At 33.4% G+C, this 10,962-nt stretch overlaps 2 protein-coding genes across 2 annotated transcripts in view; one reads left to right on the plus strand and one right to left on the minus strand.

The window, feature by feature from the left end:
- The window catches only part of pfdn6 (prefoldin subunit 6), a 2,737-nt gene extending 1,387 nt beyond the window's left edge, over positions 1-1,350 (minus strand). Inside the window, exons 1-3 of the mRNA XM_079249498.1 lie at positions 1,176-1,350; positions 925-995; positions 291-415 (exon numbers count right to left, since the gene is read on the minus strand). Coding sequence (XP_079105624.1) covers positions 291-415; positions 925-995; positions 1,176-1,239 — 260 coding nt within the window. The 5' untranslated portion in view covers positions 1,240-1,350. The remainder of the gene's footprint in view (positions 1-290; positions 416-924; positions 996-1,175) is intronic.
- A 1,517-nt stretch (positions 1,351-2,867) lies between these two features.
- Positions 2,868-8,521, plus strand: mmgt1 (membrane magnesium transporter 1). The gene is made up of 4 exons (XM_079250273.1): positions 2,868-2,997; positions 3,313-3,365; positions 3,445-3,548; positions 7,708-8,521. Exons 1-4 carry the CDS (start codon positions 2,919-2,921, stop codon positions 7,862-7,864), a joined length of 393 nt encoding a protein of 130 aa, XP_079106399.1. The 5' UTR covers positions 2,868-2,918; the 3' UTR covers positions 7,865-8,521.
- The last annotated feature ends 2,441 nt before the right edge of the window (positions 8,522-10,962 follow it).

Genomic DNA, 10,962 nt, shown 5'->3' on the forward strand with positions numbered 1-10,962 from the left:
AAAACTGGGCAACATTAGCCTTACTGGCCGTTAAAAGGCTGATCTGTCCAGCTGAATGAATGTGTAGCTGGAATCCTGCACAACATATGACATGTTTTTGTGTTATGTGAGGAAAAGAGCATGGCACAACCTTTTAGTACTCCTTATGCTTTAAACATCATTGATTCAATATAAACAACAGTCAGGATAAGTTTTTGACTCCCAAACCTGCTCAGATCCTCGCATGATATTGTGTACGATGGGTAGAAGAACTACAGATGTTACGTACAATGAACAGAAGTTTGACTTACATTTCACCGTTGATGTACTCCAATCTTTTTGTGACTGTGGATTTAGCCTCATCCAAATCCTGCTTCACTAAGACAGGACCAATAAGCTTATAAACGGTGTTGGAGCTGTCCAGCAGATCGAGCTCCTGGAGACAGAAATAATTTCCCCATTAATTATGATAGATGGATGGATGGATGGATAAATGGATAGATGGGTGGATGATGGATGGATGGACAGATGAATAGATGGAAAGATGGTTAGATGGATGGATGGATGGATAGAGGGTGGATATATAAAGGGATGGGTGGATGGATAGGTGGATATATGGATGGATGGATGGATGGATATATAGATGGATGGATGGATAAATAGATGGGTGGATATATAGATGGATAAATGGATAGATGGGTGGATATATGGATGGATGGATGGATGGATGGATGGATATATAGATGGATAGATAAATGGATAGATGGGTGGATATATAGATGGATGGGTGGATGGATAGGTGGATATATGGATGGATGGATATATATATAGATGGATGGGTGGGTGGATAGATGGGTGGATATATAGATGGATAAAAGGATAGATGGATGGATATTTATATATGGATAGATGGATGGCATGAAAGGAATAAACGAGCTGAATTACCTCTTTAACAATGTTGTTCTCCGTCCGCTGTGTCTCCAGCTTCTGTCTGGCTGACATGCTCTTGCTAACATCTAAACAACACAATATTAGTTAATTCCCAAACACATACATTTATAACGACTTCTTCAACCATAAACACTTCTTTAAAAGTCTAACTAAATAAGTTTAAACATGATTTCATGTATAGCTTGCTCTCCTAATATGGTAAAAATACAACATGGCACACGACCAGAACCCCAACAGGAACACACCTTTCTGGATCTGTGTATATTTTTCTATTTCCGCTTTCAATTTCTTTTGAATAGCATCTGCCATATTTATTATTTATATTAATATTTATTTCCTAAACAGCACGGTAAAGTGAGTAGACGTGTCGGAGTGTAGCGAAGCTAACAACACATGAGAGCTCAGCGTTAGCTAACAGGAAGCTACAGATGCTAGCACGGATGTTGTGTTAGATTCAGGGGAGGCAATAACGTCGGAATTTATATATTTATGTAATCATTTGCAGTCAAAGAAAAAGAGGTCAGAAGTAAAGTAAATTCAACTTGGTAGCTTATATAAAGTTTGGTAACCTTACGCATTTTTATTTTATACGTCTCGGTATTACATTACACCGTAAATTTAAAAAATGTAAAGATTTCATGACATAACAAAATATTTTAAGAAAAATACTCTGTCCTTGTGGTGCCTCTCCCTTTCTTTTCAATTAACTATATAATTTTAAGCATTTTATATTGTCAAGATTGAACATAAGATTACATCTGATAGTAGAAATAAAAAAATAAAAAAAACCAACATATTTTTAGTTTAGTTGGATCATTTCCGAGGTAACGCGAACACAACACTAGCCCATCTTTCCAATAGAACTTTTTTAATGCCTTATTTTCATGCTTTATTTAAATAAATTGCAACTACAGCTTGTCACAACTGAAAAGCTTTCCAGGTACATATAATGCAACTGAGCAGTAAAATTGTAACATGAGAAAGAAGGAAAATAAAGTAAAACAACATAAAACAACAAAAGTTAGCATATATATATATATATATATATATATATATATATATATATATATATATATATACACACACATATATATGTATATATATATATGGACACTTATGTGAAAGAGGAAAAGAAAAACACTTGTCATTCAAAAAGCTGAATTATTTAAAAAAAATCATAAAAATCATATGGTTAATGGGCTTTAGGGAATTTTTAATATTTCAAGGCCCTTTTCAACAAAACTAAATAATTTTTAAATGCATCAAGCATTGGGTGTATTTTCAAAACTATACATTTATGATTTTTTTGCCAATATAATCAAATTATTATTTCCAAATTCAATTTTTTTTCATATCCAAGCCAAATGCAATTTTTTTGAAAGGATAGCGGGGGATAATTAAAATTTTTACAGGTAATCCAATTTTGAAAACTAACCCAGAATTTCATGTGACATGAATAAAAATGTCAATGTCAGCATTACAGAAAGTATACATATTGATACATTTTGAAATGATTTTCTTTTTTTTAATTATTGTTATATATATATATATATATATATATATATATATATATATATATATATATATATATATATATATATATATATATATATATATATATGTATAGAGAGAGAGAGAGAGAGAATTTTTCTAATTATATGTATTTTTATATATTAAAAAGAAAAAAGTAAATAAAAGGTAAAAAAAAAAGATAAATAAATTATTTTCTTTTGCTTTAGCTGAAACTGGAATGGATAAATATCGTGTTTTCCAACAGATCTTTTTTATCATTGTTATTATTTATAATGTTCTCGCATAAGAAAAGTGTAATTACTCGTAAACATAATCATTAATGTTTAAATGCTGACATATCGATATTTCTATATTTATTCCGGTGGGGGTGGAGGGTGTTAACGCAGTCGTGATCTCAGCGCTTTACGGCAGCGAGTTACGACACCGCACACACTTTCTGTGCGACCTGCTTCGAGATGGCTTCGTCTTTCTGGAAAAGTGTTGTCGGCGTTGGACTTTTTGCTTTAGCACATTCAGCTTTTTCCGCGGCACAGCGTGAGTTTCATTTCAAAGAGAGACACACGCCTCGCCATCTATGTTTTATTCCTCCTGGTTGGTGTTTTCAGCGGACAGGAGCATAAAACATGAGGAAAGGCCTCTCGGTTCCGCTGCAGCTTAGCGCAGCTTTAAATCACTCCCATGAGATAAAACACCTCAATCTTCAATACTGTGCAGTTTCTGTTTAATGTCATGCAGCTTTAATGAAATCCTAGATCGCTAAACATCACCAATGAGCTGTCTTATCCGTCATATTTGCTGAATATCTGGTAAAAATGTGTCTTTTAACGTGACTATAATCCCTCCCATCAGATCGGTCATACATGCGGCTCACAGAGAAGGAGCACGAAACGCTTCCCATTGACGTGAGTAGCTTCTAATCTGATGTTCATTTCTGCTTTATAATATTAAGTTCCCTCCTCTGTATTTCCCTTTGCTTTACAGATTGTACTGCAGACCCTTTTAGCGTTTGTGATAACATGTTATGGCATCGTCCACATTGCTGGAGAGTTTAAAGACATGGATGCTTCCTCTGAGCTGAAAAACAAGTAAGTGGTTTCTGTCTGTTCTTCATCACTCCCATGATACCATCGATGTTTGTGTCTTTCCTCACAAGGGACACACAACACAACAACTTAACTGTATTTATGGTAACAGCCCTGGATGTTACCACACACACATATGCGGCTATTCTGTTGAATCTAGGGGTAGGAAAATCTAGTAAAAAAAAAAAAAAAAATCGGGATTTTTTTTTTTTTTTTGCTTCAAAATGTAAAAATCGATTTATTTTTATAGGGGGGTAAAATTTATTTCAAACAAATACAAATTATCCATTAGTAAATTTGTCATTTTTATTGTTTTTATTGATCTTTTTACCTGTCTTTTTGAGTATTATAGCAGCAGAATGATGCTCTGGTTACTGTGATGTTTTTTTCTTATTTGAAATCAAGGAAAATGACTAGCAAAAAAAAAAAAAGTAATATGCGTTTATTTTGCTTTTAATCTACAAAAATCAGCAATATCGAAGAATTGTGAGAATCGCAATTTAAATCACACAAAATATCCGAATCGAATCAGGACAAAAGCATATTGTCACACCCCTAGTTGCATCTACCTGACACAATCTCAGTAGTTCATATAAATTCACAAATAAAATAAAGAATACATTTTAATTTTACATATATATAATATTATAAATTCACAGACCTGAAAAAGGAGCAGCTATGTGTCAAATTTCTTTTATTTTTGTAAAAGAATTCATTTATATTTGTTACTACATAAACTGTATTTTAAAAAATGTGTGTGTGTGTATATACACATATATATATATATATATATATATATATATATATACGTACAGAGTTGTGCTCATATTTATTCATACTCTTTTATTAAAGAAGGGGAAAAAAACAGCTGCCTGTAAAATAAGGTGAAAATGACTAAAGTTATAATAAATAAATAAAAATTAATAAAAAAATCATTACATTATTTTCTAATTCGGTTCAATAGAAATATTTTTTTTAAAAATCAAACAAATAAGATAATTTATTACATATTACATCATAATATTTAGTTGAACAATCCTTTAATGTTTCCGCTCCAGTCAGGTGTTTTCTGTTCCTCTCAGACTTCTGCACCTGTTGGCAGGTATTTTGTCCCAATGTTCAACAGAAAAGTCTCTAATTTGTTCAGGACCCATTTGTTTGTTTTTGGTTTTTTCCTTTCTTCAACTTAATTAAATGAAAAAACAGTGTCTTTTGTTACTAAATTATATTTTTGCACATTTTTAGTTATTATTCCTTTTTTTAAGTCTCCAGTTATTTGAGTGACTGTTGTAAATTCAGACTTTTCTTTAATGAAATGGGATGAATACATATGAGCACAGCTGTACCTGACACGATGTCAGTAGCTGATGTAAATTTGTTGCACAGCCATAACTGAGAAAAAAACATGTATAATAATTACTGACCAGTACATTTTGGAAGAATTAAACCTCAATCCTCAACACACAAACTTCTAAAATCTAAGATTTTGGGATGTACTGCTCACATGAACCAGTTGCTTCACAACGCTGCACTTCGCTGTGGATTCAGGTTAAAACTCAGACTTGACTCTGTTAGAGACTGTAACATATTCAAAATAATTCAAATAAAAACCCAAACATTGGCCAAGAGGAACCAGACGTGTAACCACCAATCACTATTTTATCAAATATTCTCATGTCTCCTAGTGTTGGATGGTGCAGATTCATCCTAGTCATGATTGTGGTTTTTTGTTTTGAATTTCCTTCATCTGCCAGGGACTGCAGGTGGAAATTATTCGTTCACATTTTTTAAAAGTTCATTAAATGCAGAGGCCTTTTTAAAAAAATTAAATAAAAAAAAGAAAACTTTATTTTTCTTACTGTTCTTTGGTATAAAGCAAGGCTCTTCATGACAGTCCTGGAGGTTTTCATTGTTTCCCTGCTCCAACACACCTGAATTCATGACATCATGACGCCTGAACTCATCATTTTGCAGAACTTCAGTCTTTTGGATCCATTTCATTTCGGTGTGTTGGAGCAGAAAATGTTAAAAACTTGCAGGGCTGAATTAAATGGCTGTAATAGAGGGAGAGTTAAATGTCCTGACACTTCCCATCTAAATTCACTGATAATTTGACTGCTGGACCTGGTCGTCTAGATCCATGTTTTTCAACCTTTTTTGAGCCAAGGCAAAAAAGTCACAAGGCACACCACAAACCAAAATGTTTTTTTTTTTTTTAAAGTCCATATGAATAATGTAAAATCCATCTCGTCAAAGCCTCTTGAACAGAAATCAGATAAACACAAGAAGAAGGAATTTTATTATCACACACAGAGCTGCTTTTCAGAACAATGAGGTGAAATTGGGTCATTTCTTAGGGCACATCTGATGATGTCTCTCCTCACACTAGTGTGCCGCAGCACAGTGGTTGAAAAACACTGGTTTAGATAAACTAAAACAGAAACTATGATACTACCATCAAACGTGATAAGATTCTCATTCTGAAAAGGCAGCAGCATCCTTGGCGTTCTCCTATAAACACCATTGCTGTGACGATATGCTTTTGTCCCGATTCGATTCTGATTTTTTTTGGGTGTCGATTCGATTTAAATTGCGATTCTCAAAATTCTTTGATATTGCTGATTTTTTGTAGATTAAAAACAAATTAAAAGTATAAAACCCTTTTTTTCCCTCATCATTTTACTTGATTTCAATGAGGGGAAAAAACAACACAGTAGTCAGACCATCATTCTGCTGCTACGATGCCCAAGAAGACTAGTTAAAAGATCAATAAAAACGATAAAAATGACAAAATTTTAATGGATTATTTTTATTTAGTTGGGGGGAAAAAAAATTTTTTTTAACAAATCTATTTTAAAATTGTGAAGCAAAAAAAATCCAGATTTTCGATTCGATTTTCCCATCCCTACTGTTCAGTGTGGGGCAAAGACACTGGTTTTCTTACCTTAAAGTGGAACTATTCTGTGCATTTCAGGCTAACTTATTTTTATTTCTGAGACCAGAAGGACTGGGATTGATGGAGTTATTGTCACAAATGGCTTTATTTACTTCAGACCGACCCTCTCCGTAGGCTGTCAGATCAGCCTGTGGGCAAAACGAGTGGATTGAGACTCTTCCGCATTAAGCCCCGCCTCCCGCCACTGCACTACATCGGGAGCGCACACCGCACCTGCTTTCACCGTCATTGTAACATCTCATAAACAGAAGGATTAGGCTAATATGAACTCAATAAAAAAACAAACTACAATGTCAACACATAGCATACAGTCCTACATGTTGGAACCTGAATCAGAGCCTGAAAACGAAGTGGAAAACAGCAACCCACAGCAACGAATGCAGCAGGATGTCTCTCTTTGGTAAACTCACCAGCCATCGTTGGAAATAACTTTATCCCACGTTTTCCACCCGCCTGATGTATTTGTACATGCCCTTGTTAACCAGTAGAAGGTAACCAATCACCGAACCTTATCCCCCGGGACGTCACAAGGATTTCCAAGTAGAAAAAACTCTCTAAAACGACGCGTTTTTCGTCGCCATGGAAACCGAACGTAGAGTGTGCTGGAACTCAAACTCAAACTCAAACATGCGTTTAGGTGATAATAAAAACAGTGTCGTTCACATGTCTGATGAGGATTCAACACTGTAACACTGTAGAAAGCTCAGAAAACTCCAAATGCCATCATAGCACCCCTTTAACCAGTCCCGGAGCACCAACAAACCCTTTTTTTCTGGCGTCTTTAAAAACATCCCATGTGCCGCGGTGCTTCTTTTAAAAACACGTAAAGATCAGACTTTGTTTAAATGCTGATTTAATAAAACAAAAAAAAAAAAAAAAAGGGGGGGGGGGGTTAACATAAGATATTTACAGTTTCTGCCACTTATTATATATGTGTTTAAATGTTTTTTGTTAATCAGTAATGTCAACAGTGATGCATACAAAGAAAGTGCTGTTTCTCTCTAGATACAGAGGAAAGTAACCAAATGATGAAGATGTTAATTGTTGGAACACACCAGTGTGACGGTGGAATCTGAGCGCTTCCATGACCTAAACACAGTTTACTACAAAGACTTTTAATGTGATCCTCTTCTCCAAGTTAATCACCTCTTAATGCGGTCCAGAAGTCTTCTCATGACAATCCACCTCTGTGTTTTTCCTCCTCAGAACGTTTGACACACTGAGGAACCACCCATCCTTTTACCTTTTCAACCACCGAGGTCGAGTGCTTTTCCGCACGCTGGAGGAGGAGCCGTCCTCGGGACGCAACCAGCAGGCTCTTCCCAACCCCATCCGGCTACGCAAGCTGGAGCATTTGCACTGAGACTGCCTGCAACGTTCACATCCGTCAGATAGGATCTGATTTTTGTTAGCCAGAGGGGGGATGGAACTGATCACCTTCCTCTACTTCCATTTTTATTTGTAAATAAACTAATACTGCTGTCCAAAACTGCATCTGTCCATAAAGTGGTTACCACCATGTTTAACACTGACTGTGCCAACCCTTATTTGTTTTTGTTTTTCCAAGCAGATTTGTTTGTATGTACCATATGTAATCGCTTTGGAGTCTTAAAATACTGAGACATTTGCCCCTTTTTGTCCCTCTGAACTGAGCAGGGACACCGCTGTCCTTTAGATATCTTTTGTATGAGGAGTTAAAAAGAAGAAATAACCTGTTTTGTTGTTTCATCTCAGCTACACATCGGTCTTTAGCAGCTGTCCATGCAAACTGTCACTGAAACTAGTTACGTATGAAACTGCAGACCGTTTCCTGGAAGTGCAGCATCTCCTGTGTGAAAGACAAGGGTTCAGATTTGTGCTGCAGGAAATCAGTTCAAGGTGAGAAGTGAGAGGAAATGTTAAAATGTTAGACAGCTGTTCTGACAGGTTAACAGAAAGAAAGGTACATTTATCTCAGAGTTTTTCCCTCCCTTTTAAGAGTCATCCCATCGTTTTTAATTTAATAAAAGTCAAACTGGTTTTACAATGTTTTGGGGTTTTCTTTTTTTCCCTTCAGACTTGTCTTTTCGTTGCAGATGTATTTCAGTCTCTTTTTGGGAGAAAATGTAAACATTTCTTTGAGAAACTGGCTGAATTGTGGAAACTATGGCGAGCTGAGCTGTGACCTTGATGCAGGACTGTTGCAACTAATTTCCGTCTGAAAACACCTGCAGTTAGTGATGCTGGCCTGTAGGTGGCAGCAGAGGCCGAACCTACAGTCTGATTCATCAATCTACAGTTCTGCTCATATTTATTCATACCCTTTCATTAAAAGAGGGGAAAAAAACAGCTGCCTGTAAAATAAGATGAAATTGACTTAAGTAATAACTAAAAAAAATTATGAAAATTATTTTGTAATTCTGGTTTTGTATATATATATACATATAAAATTATATATATATATATATATATATATATATATATATATATATACACATTATATATATTATATATATATATATACACATATAATATATATATACACATTATATATATTATATATATATACACATTATATATATATATATATATATATATATATATATATATATATATATATATATATAAAATTCTGCATATATATATATAAAATTCTGCATATATATATATATATAATATATATATATATATTGTATATATATATATAATATATATGTATATATATAATATATATAATGTATATATATATATATAATATATATAATGTATATATATATATATATATATATATATATATATAAATAAAATTCTGCATATATATATATATATATATATATATTTATATATATACATATGCAGAATTATATATATATACATATATATATATATATATTTTATATATATTATATATATATATATATTTTTAATTTTTATATATATTTTAATTTTTTTTATATATATATATATTAAAAAAAAAAATATATATATATATATATAGGAAGAAAAAAAAACAGCTGCATGTAAAATAAGCTGAAATTGACTAAAGTTATAATAGCTCAAAAGTTTTTATGAAAATCATGACATTTTCTAATTCTGATTCAATAGAAATTTTTTTTTTACAAAAGCAAACAAATAAGATAATATATTACATATCAGTCATAAAGTAATATTTAGTTGAACAATCCTTTAATGTTTCCGCTCCAGTCAGGTGTTTTCTGTTCCTCTCAGTCAGACTTCTGCACCTGTTGGCAGGTATTTTGTCCCACTGTTCAACAGAAAAGTCTCTAATTTGTCCAGGACACATTTGTTTGTTTTTTATTTCTTCAACTCAATTAAATGAAAAAACAGTGTCTTATATTACTAAATTATATTTTTGCAAATTTTTAGTTATTGTTCCTTTTTTAAGTCTCCAGTTATTTGAGTGATTGTTGTAAATTCAGCCTTTTCTTTAATGAAATGGGATGAATACATATGAGCACAGCTGTAAATGTGATCTTTTTAATGTGTTTTTTTTTAAATTTCACGTGTTTGGTTCCAGAAGGAGCTTTGGGGATTGAAAAATAGAAGATTCCAGCTGATGCGGCTCCAGAAAGTCCAGGACAAGGCGGTTCTGGCAAGGTGGACCAGATAAAAACCTTTCTAATATTGTACTTATTAAAAGCTTAACATACTTCTCACAGACACCATTCTGATGTTTATTGTTTTATTAAAAAAGAGAACAGTATGATAAAAGTTTTAACACTGCATGTTTGTAACGGCTTACAAAAAAATGCTTTAAACCTTTCTTCCAAAATATTTCTTAAACTCTGACATAAATTCACAAAAATAATCTATTTGCCTATGAACATTAAAAATTAGTGTACATGTGTTGTAAAAATGAGGAGGAGCTGCAGAGAGCAGATCACCAGAAGTTCAGATGCAGCGAAGTGAGACCTACGTGGGGCTAAATGGTCCCGGCGGGATCACTGGAGTGTTTCTGGTTCTGTAAAGGAGTCGAAGTGGGAGAAATAAACAAATACCGTCATCGGTACGACTTGCTGCTGTATCAGCAGATGAAAGGATCTCTTATCGGTCGTGTCTGACACAGTCTGAGGGATTCAATCTGTTTGGAGTTCCCAGAAAACAAAAGGGAAGATGTCAAAACTGGATTTTAAAAAACCAAAAGCTTTGAGCTTGTTTGCAGAATTAGTCCAATATGTCATAAAACCAACCTGATGTGGATATTTATAAGCTATATAAATAATAAATTAGACATGTTTTATGTTTTCTGACTGATAAATGCAGCTAGGACTGGGCAATATGTCCACCTTTTCTATGAGATATTTCAGATTTTACTACATTATGGTTGTATTTTTAACAAATATTCCGTTGTAGCCTTATTCCCAAGGTACTTTAAAAAGATGGAACTGGTCAGAAGTACAATTTCTAACTGGATATTTTATATTTAGGTGGTTTAACAACCACAAACACAGCGTTATATGA

The sequence above is a fragment of the Telmatherina bonti genome (genome assembly GCF_933228915.1).
Source record: "Telmatherina bonti genome assembly, chromosome: 12".
NCBI classification, from domain to species: Eukaryota; Metazoa; Chordata; class Actinopteri; order Atheriniformes; family Telmatherinidae; genus Telmatherina; species Telmatherina bonti.